This window comes from Schistocerca gregaria, chromosome 2 (genome assembly GCF_023897955.1).
Source record: "Schistocerca gregaria isolate iqSchGreg1 chromosome 2, iqSchGreg1.2, whole genome shotgun sequence".
Lineage (NCBI taxonomy): Eukaryota > Metazoa > Arthropoda > Insecta > Orthoptera > Acrididae > Schistocerca > Schistocerca gregaria.
The window spans coordinates 202,760,193-202,777,251 of record NC_064921.1 but is presented as its reverse complement, the minus strand read 5'-3'; the positions used below and the strand labels follow the sequence as shown (position 1 = coordinate 202,777,251).

General features: G+C 44.4%; 1 protein-coding gene across 1 annotated transcript in view; it reads right to left on the bottom strand.

The window, feature by feature from the left end:
- The window catches only part of LOC126336687 (high-affinity choline transporter 1-like), a 347,185-nt gene that overhangs the window by 237,284 nt on the left and 92,842 nt on the right, over nucleotides 1–17,059 (bottom strand). Inside the window, exon 2 of the mRNA XM_050000635.1 lies at nucleotides 5,417–5,587. Coding sequence (XP_049856592.1) covers nucleotides 5,417–5,579 — 163 coding nt within the window. The 5' untranslated portion in view covers nucleotides 5,580–5,587. The remainder of the gene's footprint in view (nucleotides 1–5,416; nucleotides 5,588–17,059) is intronic.

The window sequence follows — 17,059 nt, the reverse complement described above, 5'->3', positions numbered from 1 at the left end:
GCCGTGAGAAAAAGACTGAATAACCACGAGCGGATGTTCTACGACTCGGGGGGGGGGGGGGGGGGGGGGGGGACGTCAGAAGCTTGAACGTGGTAGGGACGCTAGAAAATCTGAAAAGGGAAATGCAAAAATTCAATACAGACACAGTAAAGGTCAGTAAAGTGAAATGGAAAGAAGAAAACGATTTATGGTTGGAAGAGTACAGTGTAATATCAACAGCAGCAGAAAATGGTATAACGGGAGTAAGATTCGTTATGAATAGGAAGATAGGGCAGAGAGTGTGTTACTGTGAACAGTTCGGTGATAGTGTTGTTCTCATCAGAATCGACAGCAAACCAACGCCGACAAAGATAGTTCAGATATACATGCCGATGTCGCAAGCTGAAGACGAACAGACAGCATATTGAAAGATTAGTACAGTACGTAAAGGGGGATGAAAATAAAATAATCGTGGGGGACTGGAATGCAGTTGTAGGGGAAGGAGAAAAAGAAGATATTACAGTATTACAGGAGAATATGGACTTGGGACAAGGAATGAGAGAGGGGAAAGACTAACTGAGTTCTGTAAAAAATGCCAGCTAGCAATAACGAATACTCTTTCAAGATTCACAAGAAGAGGACGTACACTCGGAAAACGCTGGGAAATTGGGGAAGATTTCAGTTAGCTTACATCATGGTCAGAGATTCTGAAATCAGATTGTAAGGCGTACCCAGGAACAAATACAGACTCACATCACAATTTATTAGCGATGGAGAGTAGGCTGAACTTTAAAACATTGGTCAGGAAGAATCAATACGCAAGGCAAGGGATGCGGAAGCACTACGGAATGACAAGACACGGTTAAAGTTCTCTAAGACTATAGATACAGGAATAAGGAATAGCTCAGTAGGCAGTACGCATGAAGGGGAATGGACATCTCTAAAAAGAGTAATCACGTAAGTTGGAGAAAAAACATAGGTACAAAGAAGACAACTGAAAAGAAACCAAGGGTAACAGAAGAAATACTTTAGTTGATTGCTGAAAGAATGAACTACAAAAACGTTCAAGGAAATTCAGCAATACGGAAATACAGGTCACTGAGGAATGAAATAAATAGAAAGTGCAGGGAAGCTGCATGAAAAACCTGAAGAAATCGAAAAAGAAATGACTGTCGGAAGGACTGACTCAGCATATAGGAAAGTGGACTCTATAGGGGGGGGGGGGGGGGAAGTTTGTCTCATGTAATACAAAAATAAACAGGAGAGATAGGGGATCCAGTATTAGAATCAGAATTTAAGAGAGCTTTGGAGGACTTAAGATCAAATAAGGCAGAAGGAGTCGATAACATTCCATCAGAACTTCTGAAATCATTGGGAGAGGTGGCAGTACAAGGGCACTCACGTTGGTGTGTAGAATGTATGATTCTGGCGACATACGTCTGACTTTCAGAAAAATATCATCCACACAATTCCAAGGACACCAAGGGCTGACATGTGCGAGAACTACCGCAATCAGCTCAGCAGACCACGCATCCAATTTGCTGACAAGTATAACATACAGCAAAATGGAAAATAAAATTTAGGATGTGTTAGATGACGATCAGTTTCACTTTAGAAAAAGTAAAGGAACCAGAGAGGCAATTATGACCTTGCAGCTGATGATAGAAGCAAGACACGTTCATAGGAATTGTCGATCTGGATTCAGTGTTCGACAATGTAAAGTGGTACAAGATGTTCGAAATTCTGGGAAACGTAGGGCTAAGCTATTGGGAAAGAGGAGTAATATACGGTATGTACAAGAGCCGATAGGGAATAATAAGAGTGGACGACCAAGAACGAAGTGCACGGATTGAAAGGCGGTAAGACAAGAATTTAGACTTTCGCCTATATTGTTCGGATTAAAAGAAAGATTCAGGAGCGGAATTAAAATTCAAGGTGAAAGGATATCAACGATACGATTCGGTGATGACATCGCTATGCTAAGTGAAAGTGTAGAAGAATTACATGATCTGCTGAACGGAATGAACAATCTAATGAGTACAGAATATGAATTGAGAGTAAATCGAATAAAGACGAAAGAAATGAGAAGTAGCAGAAATGGGCACAGCGAGGCACTTAAAATCAGAATTGATGCTCACAAATAGATGAAGTTAAGGAACTATCGAGGCAGCAAAATAACCAATGATTGACGGATCAAGGAGGACATCAAAAGCAGACTAGCAATGGCAAAGAGGGCATTCCTGGCCAAAAGAAGTCCATTAGTATCAAACATAGGCCTTAATTTAAAGAAGAAATTTCTGAGAATGTATGTTTGGAGCACAGTATTGTACGATAGTAAACATGGACTGTGGGAAAACCGGAACGGAAGAGAATCGAAGCACTTGAGATGTGGTACTACAGACGGATGTTGAAAATTAGGTGGTCTGATGAGGTAAGCAATGGGGAAGTGCAGAATCAAAGAGGAAAGATATATGAGGAAAACACTGATAAGGAGGAGGGACAGGATGATAGGACATCTGTTTAGACATCAGGTGATCACTTCCATGGAACTAAAGAGAGCTGTAGGGGGCAAAAACTGTAGAGGAATACTGAGATTGGAATACATCCAGCAAATAATTGATGACGTACATTGCAAGTGCTACTCTGAGATGAAGAGGTTGGCACAGGAGAGGGATTCGTGGCGTGCCAGTCAGAAGCCAAAAAAAAAATTGACTACCATTTTTAAGTAACACAGCTCGCCAAGGGGGCTAATATTTTCCGCTACTTGTACAGAATACCCCATGATGTCACTTAATTATAGAAAACAGCTACAAATTGTAATGTCAAAGTCTCTTACTCTTAAATTACGTTAATAGTAACCAAAATTTTGCAGAATATGCCACGAGGTCATCAATTTACTGTAATACCGGCACACACTGTAATGTTGAAGTATCTTACCTCGAAAATTATGGTAATATTGGCCACCATCTGCTACTAATTGTACTCTCACTACAATATACTGACATCCAGTGACGATGGTCACGCAGTTGCTCTACAAATAAAAGGGGGAGAAGGAGTGCCCAGAGAGGACGGAAGAGTGGGAAGGTTTCCGGCCAGTTTTATGTTGCACAATTTTCCAGGATGCATGGGTGGGTTATCATGATGATGCACCAGATATATTTGCCTCAAGTTCATGGGACGGACGGGGGCCCCCAAATTATCTTGAAGATAACATGCCCAATTTCCCCGGGTGCAACATTACACCAGAAGTGATCCTGGAGGTAAGTTCAGTATCAGGGATCGTTCCGGCACAGATACCCTGCTATGAAACGCTTAATTTTGCTGTAAGACGGTGTTTCACCACACTTTCTTTCAGACGTTCGTGTTTGTGTGCGAAACTGTCTCATCCTTGAATTGGACTTGCTTCCCTTCATGACTCTTTTGAGTGACACCCCACGTCATTTGACTTAACTCCATGTAATTTTTTAAATATGGCATTATGTCAAATATACAGTGTTTCTGCCTCCACTGCCATCTAACTGGGAAAAGTTGCATGGAAGGATAATCTATACATTGGATGATATCGATCTTAACGTGTATACCACGAGCCCGGCTATTATATTGGTGTTTGCCGTTTCACATATGGTGACCATGTTGACCACCTGTGATGTCGGTTAATAACTTGAAGAGGTGCTCTGTACATTGATTTGTGTCTATTTCCAGCATTTCAGTTTTCATGCAGTCGTCGACTGCAAGCTGAAGGTACTTATGAATATACAATGAAGACTTTCGCGATCGAATGTCATAGCTGTTCCTGAATCTTCTGGGCTGTACGGTTGTGGTTGCAGAATCTTTTCGGTTCCTGACGATTTGTCCAGAGCTTCGCCGGACATCTTCGGAGGTGCTCCTGGAGACGCTGAATCTTGCCAAATGACAATACGGACGTTAAAGAGCGACATAATTACTGTGAAAGTTTACATGTGATCAGCAGACATAATCTTTGTCGGAGATAGAACGACTATATATTGTTGTCAATTAAGGATAAAAACTGATCTGCCGATTCTGCATAGGCTCTGTCCATGCATTATTGAGTTTCATGGCGTCTTCTTTTCTGTTCAAATAAACACTATTGTTGTACATTTCGATGACTTATCTACACAGTCGTGGATAATCGTTTGTCATAGTAGATAAAGTTTCGGTTTCGCAAAAGTGCACTTCATTATTTCCTAACTGAAGAGCATGTTGTGCTACAGCTGGTTTTTTTTTTTTTTTTGTTTTATCTAATTGGCGAAGACCTTTATGTTATTTCAGTCTTGTATTAATGCTTCTCTTAGGAGCTAAAACTTAGACGTTTCCACACGTATATGGAATTTTACAGTATATAATCCACCGCGGACAGAGGAGGGCGTTTGTCCTCTACAGATCATAGCGCATGGCAAATTTTCTTAGGTGGTCTAAAAACCCCGATCTGATGTCATGTTTCTGTAAAAATTTTGTCGACCTGATCAGCTACTCTTTTGATAAAAGAGAAATCGTGTTCTTCCATCGCTGTGTGGACGGTGGCTCAGCGGAATCGATAAGTAAGCTTTTATCCTTGACAGTCAACAATCGATAGTGAAGTTTTATCTCTGACACAGGTTATCTGTGATGATCATGTGTAGTCTGGTCCACTCCCCCTTTACACAGTATTGACGTCGCTCACCGACGTCCGACTCGTCAGTCGACAACATACAGCGTCGCCAGGAGCACCACCGAGGATGTCCGTCTCACCTCTGGACGAAACGTCAAGAACCAAAAAGGTTTCTCGACTAACGGCGTACATCAACTACTTGTTGGCTAACACTGTAATTTCATCAAAACTGTAGAGATGACTTATTGTGCCTAAATTGTGGGCTGAGGCATAACAAACATAGCATGTCAAATGGTCGACTGTGATAAGGATGGCGGCAATGAAGATGGCTGTGATGATGACGATGATGATAACAACGATGATGGCGACAACAACGACAGTGACATTTTCGCTCTGCAGCGGAGTGTGCGCTGATATGAAACTTCCTGGCACTTTAAAACTGTGTGCCAGACCGAGACTCGAACTCGGGACCTTTGCCTTTCGCGGACAAGTGCTCTACCCAACTGAGTTACCCAAGCACGACTCACGCCCCGTCCTCACAGCTTTACTTCCGCCAGTACCTCGTCTCCTACCTTCCAAACTTTACAGAAGCTCTTCTGCGAACCTCGCAGGACTAGCACTCCTGGTAGGAGCACTTGCCCGCGAAAGGCAAAGGTCCCGAGTTCGAGTCTCGGTCCGGCACACAGTTTTAATCTACCAGGAAGTTTAACAACGACAATGACGATCGTAGCAAATTTCTAGCTGAGGTTAGAAGTAATAGCAGACAGGATATCTTAAAACCTTTCTGCTATCAAGTCTGCAGCCGAAGAGTGGTAGTCTCATACGTACCGATGAAGGTGATAAGGCCAATGTAGAGGCCGATGCTGCGGCCCGCCAGGATGAAGTCGTCGTCGCCGTCACCTTTCCGCCGGCTGCCTGCCCAGATTCCGACCGCCAGCACCAGCAGGTAGAATACGATTATGCCCGCGATGCCCGCCACGAACACCGCCATCTTGCCGCCTGTGAGAACCCATGAGAAGCACAGATGAATTCAATTCTTTTTATACCTTTAAGCGGACACACAGAAATGTTGGAGTAAAACGAGTATCGTCCGTAATTGCCACAAAATGAAAATACAGCTAATTTTGTGAAGATACGTCGCACCAGACTGAAAGAAGTCACAGTGTAACGTACCTCATCTATGACTGCTGATCCTTGGTAGCGACTGTTCTTGTGTCTTAGCATGTTGTTGTAATTTTGGGTTAATGACAAGTCTGAAATGATATACACATACTGTGTTTATTAGCTCACCTATTATTATGATTTACTATTAAAAACAGTCTTGATCCCAATTTATTTAGTATGATGACCGGTTTCGACCACTACTGTGGTCATCTTCAGACCAAAGAGTAAGAACCTCCTTCTGGTAGAGAATCACTAGTGATTCTCTAGCACTGTATAGGGAAACAGAGATTGGAATACCTCCAGCAAATAATTAAGGTTGTACATTGCAAGTGCTACTCTGAGATTAAGAGGTTGGCACTGGAGAGAGATTCGTGGCGTGCCACATCAAACCAGTCAGAAAACTAAAAAAAAAAAAAAAAAAAATACTGGCTACCATTTTTAAATAACACAGTTCGCCTAGCGAGCTAATGTTTTCCGCTACTTTTAAAGAATATGCTACGATGTCACTAAATTATAGAAAATCTGCAACAAATTGTAATGTCAAAGTCTCTTACCCCTTAAATTACGTTAATAGTAACCAAAATTTTGCAGAATATGCCACGAGGCCATTAATTTATTCTAATACCGCCACACACTGTAATGTTAAAGTGTCTTACCTCGAAAGTTATGGTAATATTTGTAACCATTTTTAAGTAGTATAATTCTGCTGCGGATGGTACTCGCCCAACAACATACTGACATCCAATGACGATGGTTACGCAATTGCTCTACAAATAAAAGGGGGAGAAGGAGTGGCGCGAAGAGGGCGCGACAGTGGGAAGGTTTCCGACCATTTTTATGTCACACAACTGTCCAGGATGGATGGGTGGGTTATCATGATGATGTACCAGATAGTGGTTCTCTAGCAGAAGGAGGTTCTTACTCATTGGCCTGAAGATGACCACAGTAGTGGTCGAAACCGGTTACCATACTAAATAAATTGTGATCAAGACTGTTTTTAATAGTAAATATTTGTGACATATTGATCACTGTCACTCCCATTATGTATTCAAAAGAAATTATTATTATGATGATTAGCTTATCTAGGGTAACTAACACAGTACTTTTGCGCTGCCGATGGTTTACTTGGTGCGGCTGGGTACAATTAAGACACCTCTGTTAGCAACTAGCGCAGAAAGCATATCAAGTCAAACGGCTGAGTGGAGTTACGTTAGGGGCTGCCTGCTGATGCATCGAGTACTGCTGCCGATGTGCCGAAATAGTTACCTCATACTGTTGTCAATCAGAAAGCCCAGAAGTGTCAATGTGAAATGATAGTATGGCATTGATGGCCTGGAGTCCCCACCTGAGGGAATTAGGCCGCCGTTTTACAAGTCTTTTCAGCTGACGCCACACTGGGCGACTTGCCCTCTCGATGATGATGAAATGCTGATAACACAACATTCACTCCCCGAGCGGGAATCCAACGTGGGCCCGCTGCGTGGAAGTCAGACGCGCTGGCCACTCAGGTAAGGGACCGGACAACAAAAATGTAGGAACATCGGCGTAGCAGAAAAGCAAAAAATCCACGGTCTGTATGACCTGATTACTTCACTTCTAAGCCACGGACATTAATGCGGTGGAAACTGGTGCTTTAGTAAAATAAGGACGAGCCAGTGCCACATAAATATTTCTCAAACCCGGACAGAGTTATTGCAGTCTTCCGGCGACCAACTCCAGAGAAGACTTATGACAGTTCACAGTCTACAGTCTACAGGGTTAAAAGTCTGCAAGTCTCCTCCTCCGGACTTAGCCACTGCCAGCAGCACACTAATCTGACACCTTGGACTGAACGTTCTTCAACTGGTGGGTAAGGGGAACACCTACACACGTTGTCAACGTGAATCACGGCTGTTGGGACAGTTTGTACCGTCCTCTTATCAGTGAAGAAGCATTTGTGTGGACACAGCAGTAGCTTAGTGTAGCCCGAGTACGGAGTAACCTTGCATGGTAAAGCATTCCCCAGTGGCGCTGTGTTAGATGCTGATGTAGGCTATTGGTGTTGTTAACACTGCTAGCAAAGCGGCTTATCAGTGGCTCGGAGGCTGGGCTCAGGCACAGGTGACGCTTACTCCATTTTGAGGCGACGGAGGCAGTCAGGTACGAACCGAGACCTGTGTTTGGATGACAGCGGCTTGTCGTGGGGGGGGGGGGGGGGGGGGGGGGGGGGAGCGGCATCACAACGGAAGCCGAGAAGATAACTGTTCACGACGCGTTGTCTCGCCGATTCGAGCGACTTTCCTATGAACCACCACTACATACACTACGACCACTAAAATTGCTACACCACGAAGATGTCGTACTACAGACGCGAAATTTAACCGACAGGAAAAATATGCTGTGATATGCAAATGAATAGCTTTTCAGAGCACACACACAAGGTTGGCGCCGGTGGCGACACCTACAACGTGCTGACACGAGGAAAGTTTCCAACCGATTTCTAATACACAAACAGCAGTTGACCGACGTTGACTGGTGAAACGTTGTTGTGATGCCTCGTGTAAGAAGGAGAAATGCGTACCATCACGTTTCCGACTTTGATAAAGGTTGGATTGTAGCCTATGGCAATTGCGGTTTATCTTATCGCGACTTTGCTGTTAGCGTTGGTCGTGATCCAATGACTATTAGCAGAATATGGGATCGGTAGGTTCAGGAGGGTAATACGGAACGCCGTGCTCGATCCCAACGGCCTCGTATCACTAGCAGTCGAGATGACAGGCATCATATCCGCATGGCTGTAACGGATGCTGCAGCCACATCTCGATCCCTGAGTCAACAGATGGGGACGTTTGCAAGACAACAACCATCTGCACGAACAGTTCGACGACGTTTGCAGCCGCACGAACTATCAGCTCGGAGACCATGGCTGTGGTTACCCTTGACGCTGCATCACAGACAGGAGCGCCTGCGATGGTGTACTCAACGACAAACCTGTGTGCACGAATGGCAAAACGTCATTTTTTCGGATGAATCCATGTTCTGTTTACAGCATCACGATAGTGGCATCTGTGTTTGGCGACATCGCTGTGAGCGCACATTGGAAGCGTGTATTCGTCATCGCCATACTGGCGTATCACCCAGCGCGATGGTATGGGGTGCCATTGGTTACACGTGTCGGTCACCTCTTGTTTGCATCGACGGCAGTTTGAATAGTGGACGTTAGAATTCAGATGTGTTACGACCATGGCGCTACCCTTCATTCGATCCCTGCGAAACCCTACATTTCAGCAGGATAATGCACGACCGCATTTTGCAGGTGCTGTACGGGCCTTTCTGGATACAGAAAATGTTCGACTGCTGCCCTGGCTAGCACATTCTCCAGATCTCTCACCAATTGAAAACGTCTGGTCAATGGCGACCGAGCAACTGGCTCGTCACAATACGCCAGTCACTACTCTTGATGAACTGTGGTATCGTGTTGAAGCTGCATGGGCAGCTGTACCTGTACACGCCATCCAAGCTCTGTTTGACTCAATGCCCAGGCTTATCAAGGCCGTTATTACGGCCAGAGGTGGTTGTTCTGGGTACTGATTTCTCAGGATCTATGCACCCAAACTGCGTGAAAATGTAATCACATGTCAGTTCAAGTATAATATATTTGTGCAATGAATACCTGTGTATTATCTGCATTTCTTCTTGGCGTAGCAATTTTAATGGTCAGCAGTGTATACATGTTGCAGCTGTACAAGTCGCTCACGAAGCATGCCAAAGTGACACTTGTTCCTGTAATCGTCTCGGCTGGCGAACGACAGTGACCACTGAACACAGACGACAACGCTGAGTTGGCGAACTGCCGCAAGAGGCCCAGTTTACGGCATCAAGATCATCTCACTAGACTTGAGTCTCTTCTCGAGATCATCTGATGTCACGAGAGCGGAACCCCCTATGATTAAAGGGAGTGGGTATTACTGTGTCGTTAGTAGAGAAGCGGCGACATTGGGTCACTCAACATGCATCAGTCAGTTTGGATGAGGACGAGTGACTGGATGTCATGTAAAAAATTCATCAGCAATATTTCAACCCTTCTAAAGCTCCCCATGTGGACTGTTAGCGACCTGACTGTGAAGTGGAATGCGAAGGACCAACCACAGTTCAGCCAAGTTCAGCACACAGAGTCGGCTGGGCATAGTGGATGGAGGGTATAAAATATCACGTAAAATCAGCAGAAGGACTGAGTCATGAGTTCCTAAGTGATAACAGCACTCCAGCTAGCATAGTGACTGTGCGTATTGAGTTAAAAAGCCTGGGGTAAAAGGATCGAGCAGCTCCTCAGAGGCCACACTTGTCTATAGTCAAGGCTAAGCGACGCTTCAGGTGGTCTACGGCGTGAAGTCGCAGGACAACGGATGACTGGAAACAAGTGTTTTAAAGTTATGAATCATGTGGAAATCTGGTGCAGTCTGGTGGAAGGGTTTGAGTTTGACGAATGCCTGGAAAACGTCGCCTGCCATCATGTGTAGGGCCAGAAGTGAAGTACAACGGAGGTGGTGCTAGGGTATGGGAATGTGCGGGTGTAGTCCCTCCATTGTATTTAAGAAGGGGCAAAATGCTGTGGGATATGAACACATTTTACAGCATTGTGTACCGCTTGCATTAGAGCCACAGTTCGCAGACGATTGTTGTTCGTGACAGTATGAGATGCTCCCTGTGATAAAAGAGCATCCGTGAGGCAATGAGTTGTGGTTCAAAGAATGGCTCTAAGCACTATGGGACTTAACATCTGAGGTCATCAGTCCCCTAGAACTTAGAACTACTTAAACCTAACTAACCTAAGGACATCACACACACCAATGCCCGAAGCCGGATTCGAACCTGCGACCGTAGCGGTCGCGCAGCTCCAGACTCAAGCGCCTAGAACCGCTCGGCCACACTGGCCGGCAATGAGTTGTGGACAATAACAATACTGCAATAGGCTGGCCTGCCCAGTCAGGATATGAACCCAGTTGAAGAGCTTCGGGATGTGCTAGAACGTCGAATTCGCTCCAGACCCCAACCTATAACCGACCGTTGTGACTGAGCGGCTCTAGGCGCCGCAGACCGGAACCATGCGGCAGCTACGGTCGCAGGTTCGAATCTTGCCTTGAGCTTGCATGTGTGTGATGTCCTTAGGTTAGTTAGGTTTAAGTAGTTCTAAGTTCTAGGGGACTGATGACCTCAGATGTTAAGTCGCATAGTGCTTAGAGCCATTTGAACCATTTGAACCATTTGAACTCAACCTATAACATCACTACGTTCTCTAGATTCGGCATTTGAGGAAGAACGTGCTGCTATTCCTCCCCAGACATACAGACATTTGATTGAAAGTGTCCACAGCAGCCACGCGGGATTAGCATTGCAGTCTATAGCGCTGCGGTTGGTACCTGCGGAGGTTCGATTCCTCCTTCGGGCATGGGTGTGTGTGTTTGTCCTTAGAATAATTTAGGTTAAGTAGTGCGTAAGCTTAGGGACTGTTGACCTTAGCAGTTAAGTCCCATAAGATTTCACACACATTTGAACTTTTTTTTTTCCACAGCAGTTTTTAAGCCAAGCCGTCATAAAGGCGAAAGGTGGACACAACAAATATTAATATTCACTGGTAGATGTCTGTATGCTTTTGATCGCTTAGTATGTCTATGGACAGACATTCCTAGGTGACTGGTGATTGTGAAGGGTTCCAATGACACCTCTGTGTTGATGAGATCAAACGGTATCAGACTCTCCTATTAATGCATACGACGTTGCATTTTTTTCTGTTTTTATGTTGAGAGATGGCGTCCAGACTTTGCACCAAGTACTGTTCATCTAGAAGTCTGCCGAACCGTGGCAATGAATCATTCTTGAACATGAGACACCTTCATACAGCTGTTCAACCGTCATCGCCTGTGCAGGCGAGCACCGTGCTGTATGCTTCCACTATGCGCACACTTTGCTTCTATGAGCCGCCCTTCTACACGGACGAAGCACACGAGAAAGACAGACCGCGGCGCATACTTCAAGAAGGTAGACCCGAGCGCTCGCTTCCTGACAAGTATACAAAATGCGTTTCTAAACCTGGTAACATTCGGGAGGACGACGGTTCAATCCCGCGTTCGGCCATCCTGATTTAGGTTCTCCGTGATTTCCCTAAATCGCTGCAGGCAAATGCCTGGATGGTTCCTCTGAAAGGGCACGGCCGACTTCCTTCCCCGTCCTTCCCTAATCCGATGAGACCGATGACCTCGCTGTTTGGTCTCTTCCCCCAAAAAACCAACCAAACCAACCATCTAAACCTGGTAACTCGCAACAGGGTGTGTCCGTAGTAACGAGAATTGCATCTTCTTCTAGAATTTGCTTTTATGAAGTCTTATCGATTGCTAGTCGCACACCAAATTTAAGATCAATTTTCGACATACATGGTATAACGGCTTGTTTATAGCATTTACTCTCTTCTGCTTCACAGTCCTCATGTCGTACAAGATGTGGTGCCTTATGGAACAAATAATCATTTTAGCATGATTTTAATTTTATTGTCCCCCAATACAGCTGTACAAAATTATCAGTAGGTTCGTGGACTTCCTATCATTGTAACAGTAAGACTCCATAACAGTGATTTCCAGTAGAAGATTCGATTCTCGTTTGTACTTAGACACTCAGTTAATACTTAATAGACGTAAAAAGGCAGCTTGTCTGCTTAGTTCAGCAATCTCGGCCTACCTTCGCGACGTACACGCAGCGGGCTGTCTTTTTCGTGGGCCCCGCTACACTGAGTACAAGACGAGGTCCTGCTTGCCATAGCGCGCCTCGTCCAGGGCCATTTGGCAGCGCAGCTGACGCAGTGTTCTCTTGTCTCTGGGTCAACGCCATTGCCTTGTCATTGGCGTCACTGTCTCCTCGCCTGCACGACTCAGGAGCTCTGAACACAGCACCTTCCTCGCCAGGTGTGTACTGCTGATTTTCTGCGGCTGCTGGCTTCCAGGCCAACGACGCGGCTATTGTAAACTGAGTAATAAATTAAAGGTTTTGCAACACTCTTTGTTTGATATCTCGATAGGAATCTACCAGGCAGCCACTCACGACTCCAGTGTACCCCGCGCTGGGTAATGGACTACCAGTATCGTGACAGTGATATACTGAGCTCCATCACCCACAATAGCGGCCAACCAACCCAGTACATACATCACAGGTTAGCAAGTACATTCAGTTAAAGAGGTATTTGACAGAAGCAGCTATTTCCAGTCACTTTTTCTACACAATCCTGATGACAACACAACAAAATATTTCATTTCCGTATGCTTTGCACCTAAAAGTTATTCAGTTCTGTCATTACCTATGGACTTAATACTATTAACTAAATGACGGATGCAGAACTATTCATTTCTAATGATACGTAGTTATTCACATCCTGATAACGGAGCAGAGCATTACTCAAAGAAGTTCATAACAATATTAACTCGTAAGTCAACTGGCTGCATTATGTTACTGAACTGAATGACCCCCACAGAACTTACTGCATTTTTGTCCAACATTCCCATTTATTGGAGAGAATATGACTAAATATTACAATTCGTTATTACGTTTTAATTTATAAAAAGAAACTATCAAAATTAGTGGACATGGAATTGCAATGAGCCAAACCGTAATCTGCTTTAACTGTGGAGTAGATAACTGGAAAATTAACAAAATTATAGGAATCATATTATCAATACTATGTATACTACCGCAGTGATTTCCAGTTCCCACCAAAAACTGCTAAAACAGGTAGTTTTCTAGATCTAATAATTAGCAAATTAACGTGTTTCCCCCATGCATGTAGTCTTTTTTGCGATCAGAAAAATTAGTTACAAAACTAACTAAATTTTGGAAATAATTAGGATTATGAGTGGTACATTCTGGAATGATTTAGACTGAATGAACTTGAATGTTGAACAAAATGTTGCACACATATAAGTGCTCCAAAAAATTGAATTCAATATCTTGGCGCTCTATGCTGTTAGCGGACATTTTGCTTCTGAAAGTTTCTTCAGAATTCAGTATCTGAACTGTAGCCCCAACTCCAAATTTCCTGAATCCTTTATAGCTTCAATGAACCAGGACATCCATGAACTATAACATCAAGAGCAAACGGGTTTTCCACGACTGAAAAGAAAAGTGGTCATATCACACACCTGTCACTTATTTCTCAGCACTGTCAGACGTTCATGTATATAATCTATCGTTCTCTACAAAATTTCAGGAGCGGTATCAGTAGTTTTATTGCAAATCTTACCAAAACAGTTATGTGTTGTAGGAAGCTATACACTTACTGCGCTATGTTAGCAATAAGTTTCCCTCTCTCTTGTTATAATATGTTTACCGTTTGTAAATACTGGACAGAATCTTACTTCTAACGACTGTGTGCAACGTTATCAACGCGGCAAGGAAACTACGCGTGTACAACAATGTTAAGACAATGATCGTGCGAAACCGTTTCCACTCTTTTCTTTCCCGCGCCTCGGATATCTGTAGATAACGGTCCCAAGCTTTGTTCCCACGGTCTTAGTTTTCATTACATTACTTCTGGAAGGCCTGTCATACAGTTGGCTGATTAACAAATTAATTGCTTGCAGAATACCACACCAGCTGATAGAATGAAGACTAATTACACATAAGATAGTATGTTATTGGGGACAACCGAGCGAGGTAGCGTGGGAAGCACGGTAGCCACGTATTGTGGGATCATAGTAGTATGTACGCTGAAACGCCAAAGAAACTGGTATGGGCCTGCGTATTCAAATACAGGGATATGTAGACAGGCATAATAAGACAAGAAGTATCTGGCGCAGTTGTTAGATCGGCTACAGCTGCTACAATGGCAGATCATCAAGATTTAAGTGAGTTTGAACGTGGTGTTATAGTTGTCGCACGAGCGATGGAACACAGTTTCTCCGAGGTAGAGGTGAAGTGGGTATTTTCAAGTACAACCATTTCACGAATGTACCGTGGATATCAGTAATGCAGTAAAAATCACATACCCGGCATCATTGAGGCCGGAAAAAGATCCTGAAAGAACGGGACCAACGATGCTGGGCCATCAACAAGTGTCAGCGTGCGAACCATTAAACGAAACATCATCGATATGGGCTTTCGTAGCCGAAGACCCACTCGTGTACCTTTGATGACTGCACGACACAAAGCTTTACGCCTGGCCTGGGTCCGTCAACACCAACATTGGACTGTTGATGACTGGAAACATGTTGCCTGGTCGGATGAGTCTCGTTTCAAATTGTATCGAGCGGATGGATGTGTACGGGTATGGAGACAACCTCACGTATACATCGAATCTTCATGTCAGCAAGGGACTGTTCAAGATAGTGGAGGTTCTGTAATGGCGTGGGGCGTGTGCAGTTGGAGTGATATGGGACCCCTTATACTTCTAGATACGACTCAGACATGTGACACGGACGTAAGCATCCTGTCTGATCACCTGCATCCATTCATGTCCATTGTGCAATCCGACGCACTTAAGCAATTCCAACAGGACAAAGCGACATCCCACACGTCCAGAATGGCTAAAGAGTGGGTCCAGGAAGACTCATCTGAGTTTAAGCACTTCCGCAGACCACTAAACTCCCCAGACATGAACATTATTGGGCATATCTGAGATGCCTTGCAATGTGCTGTTCAGAAGAGGTCTCCATCCCCTTGTACTCTTACGAATATATGGACAGCCCTGTAGGGTTGATGTTGTCAATCCCCTCCAACACTACTTTACTTAAGTCCATGCCACGTCGTGTTGCAGCACTTCTGCGTGCTAGCGGTGGCCCTACAGGATATTACGCAGGTCTAACGGTTTCTTTGCCTGTTCCGTGTAGCTCACTGAAGAAACCAGTTTTTCGTAATGGATGGGAGGGCATAACAGATAACTCCAGTAGTACGAGGGGCGTTAAATAAGCAACGCAACGCATTTTCTCAAGGCCTGTGTCGATTAAAATAAAGTGGGACATCGTGGAATATTCCCGCTTCAGCACCTATAACTTCATGACGTTCCGATAGGCGCTATAGGTAGCCTTCAAAATGGCATCTGCAGGATTTTTCCCTAAGAGAGTGCTAAAATGTAGCAGAAGATAGAGAATGCCCCGCTAAACAATTTGAGATACGGAACCTGGGGTCAGAGAAGGCAGATTAAGAAGGTATGGAAGTAAACTTGTCTACCACTAGCAGTAGTATTTTTCAGCTACTTTGCAGCTAACATGCGCAGAAGTTTACACGTATTTTGCTGTTGATTATCATGTATATTCTTTATTTCCTTCAAGGAAATAAGGAATGGCCAGAATTGTAGAAACCTGTTTGATGTGATTAGAAACATACCAGGGATATTTGTCAAGGTGCGTCAGAATCTTGTTCACGGATGTCATGTTAACACTAAGGTTAATGGGCGTTAGTTTGAGCACATTTTGTAAGATGCGGTACAAACGGTACGTTCATTGAGTCAATGATGGTATTTGCAGTTAACTATTACTAAGTACATAAAAAGTACACAGTAATATGATGTTATTCCTATTATCTCCTTAAGCTGTCTTTTCCGATCCCGGTTTGCCTAACGTCAAATTTTTCTGTGTAGCATCCTCTATGTCCTGTTACATTTTTGCACGCTCTTACGGAAACACCCTGTATAGTCAAGGTGCATTTCAAGCAGAGAGCTGTTATTGAGTTTCTTTTGGCGGAAAACCAGAGCATCGCAAATACTCATAGGCGAATGCAGAATGTCTACAGAGACCTGGCAGTGGCCGGCGTGCGGTTCTAGGCGCTGCAGTCTGGAACCGCGAGACCGCTACGGTCGCAGGTTCGAATCCTGCCTCGGGCATGCATGTGTGTGATGTCCTTAGGTTAGTTAGGTTTAACTAGTTCTACTTTCTAGGGAATAATGACCTCAGAAGTTGAGCCCCATAGTGATCAGAACCATTTTTTGAACCTGGTAGTGAGTCGTTGGGCAAGACGTCTGTCATCATCGCAACAACGTCGCGCAAACCTGTCCGATCTCCCGCGTGCTGGTTAGTCTTCCTCCTGCAATGCTGGAACGTGCAGCCACTAATCCGAGGGGATCGACGTATCGGAATCAGACACCTCGCTGTACAAATGGAATGTGACTGTGAAGGGGTTATTCTAGTTGATGTCCTCTCTCGGGGAGAAACGATTGACTTTGATTCCATTGTGCTACATCTACATCTACATCTACATGACTACTCTGCAATTCACATTTAAGTGCTTGGCAGAGGGTTCATCGAACCACAATCATACTATCTCTCTACTATTCCACTCCCGAACAGCGAG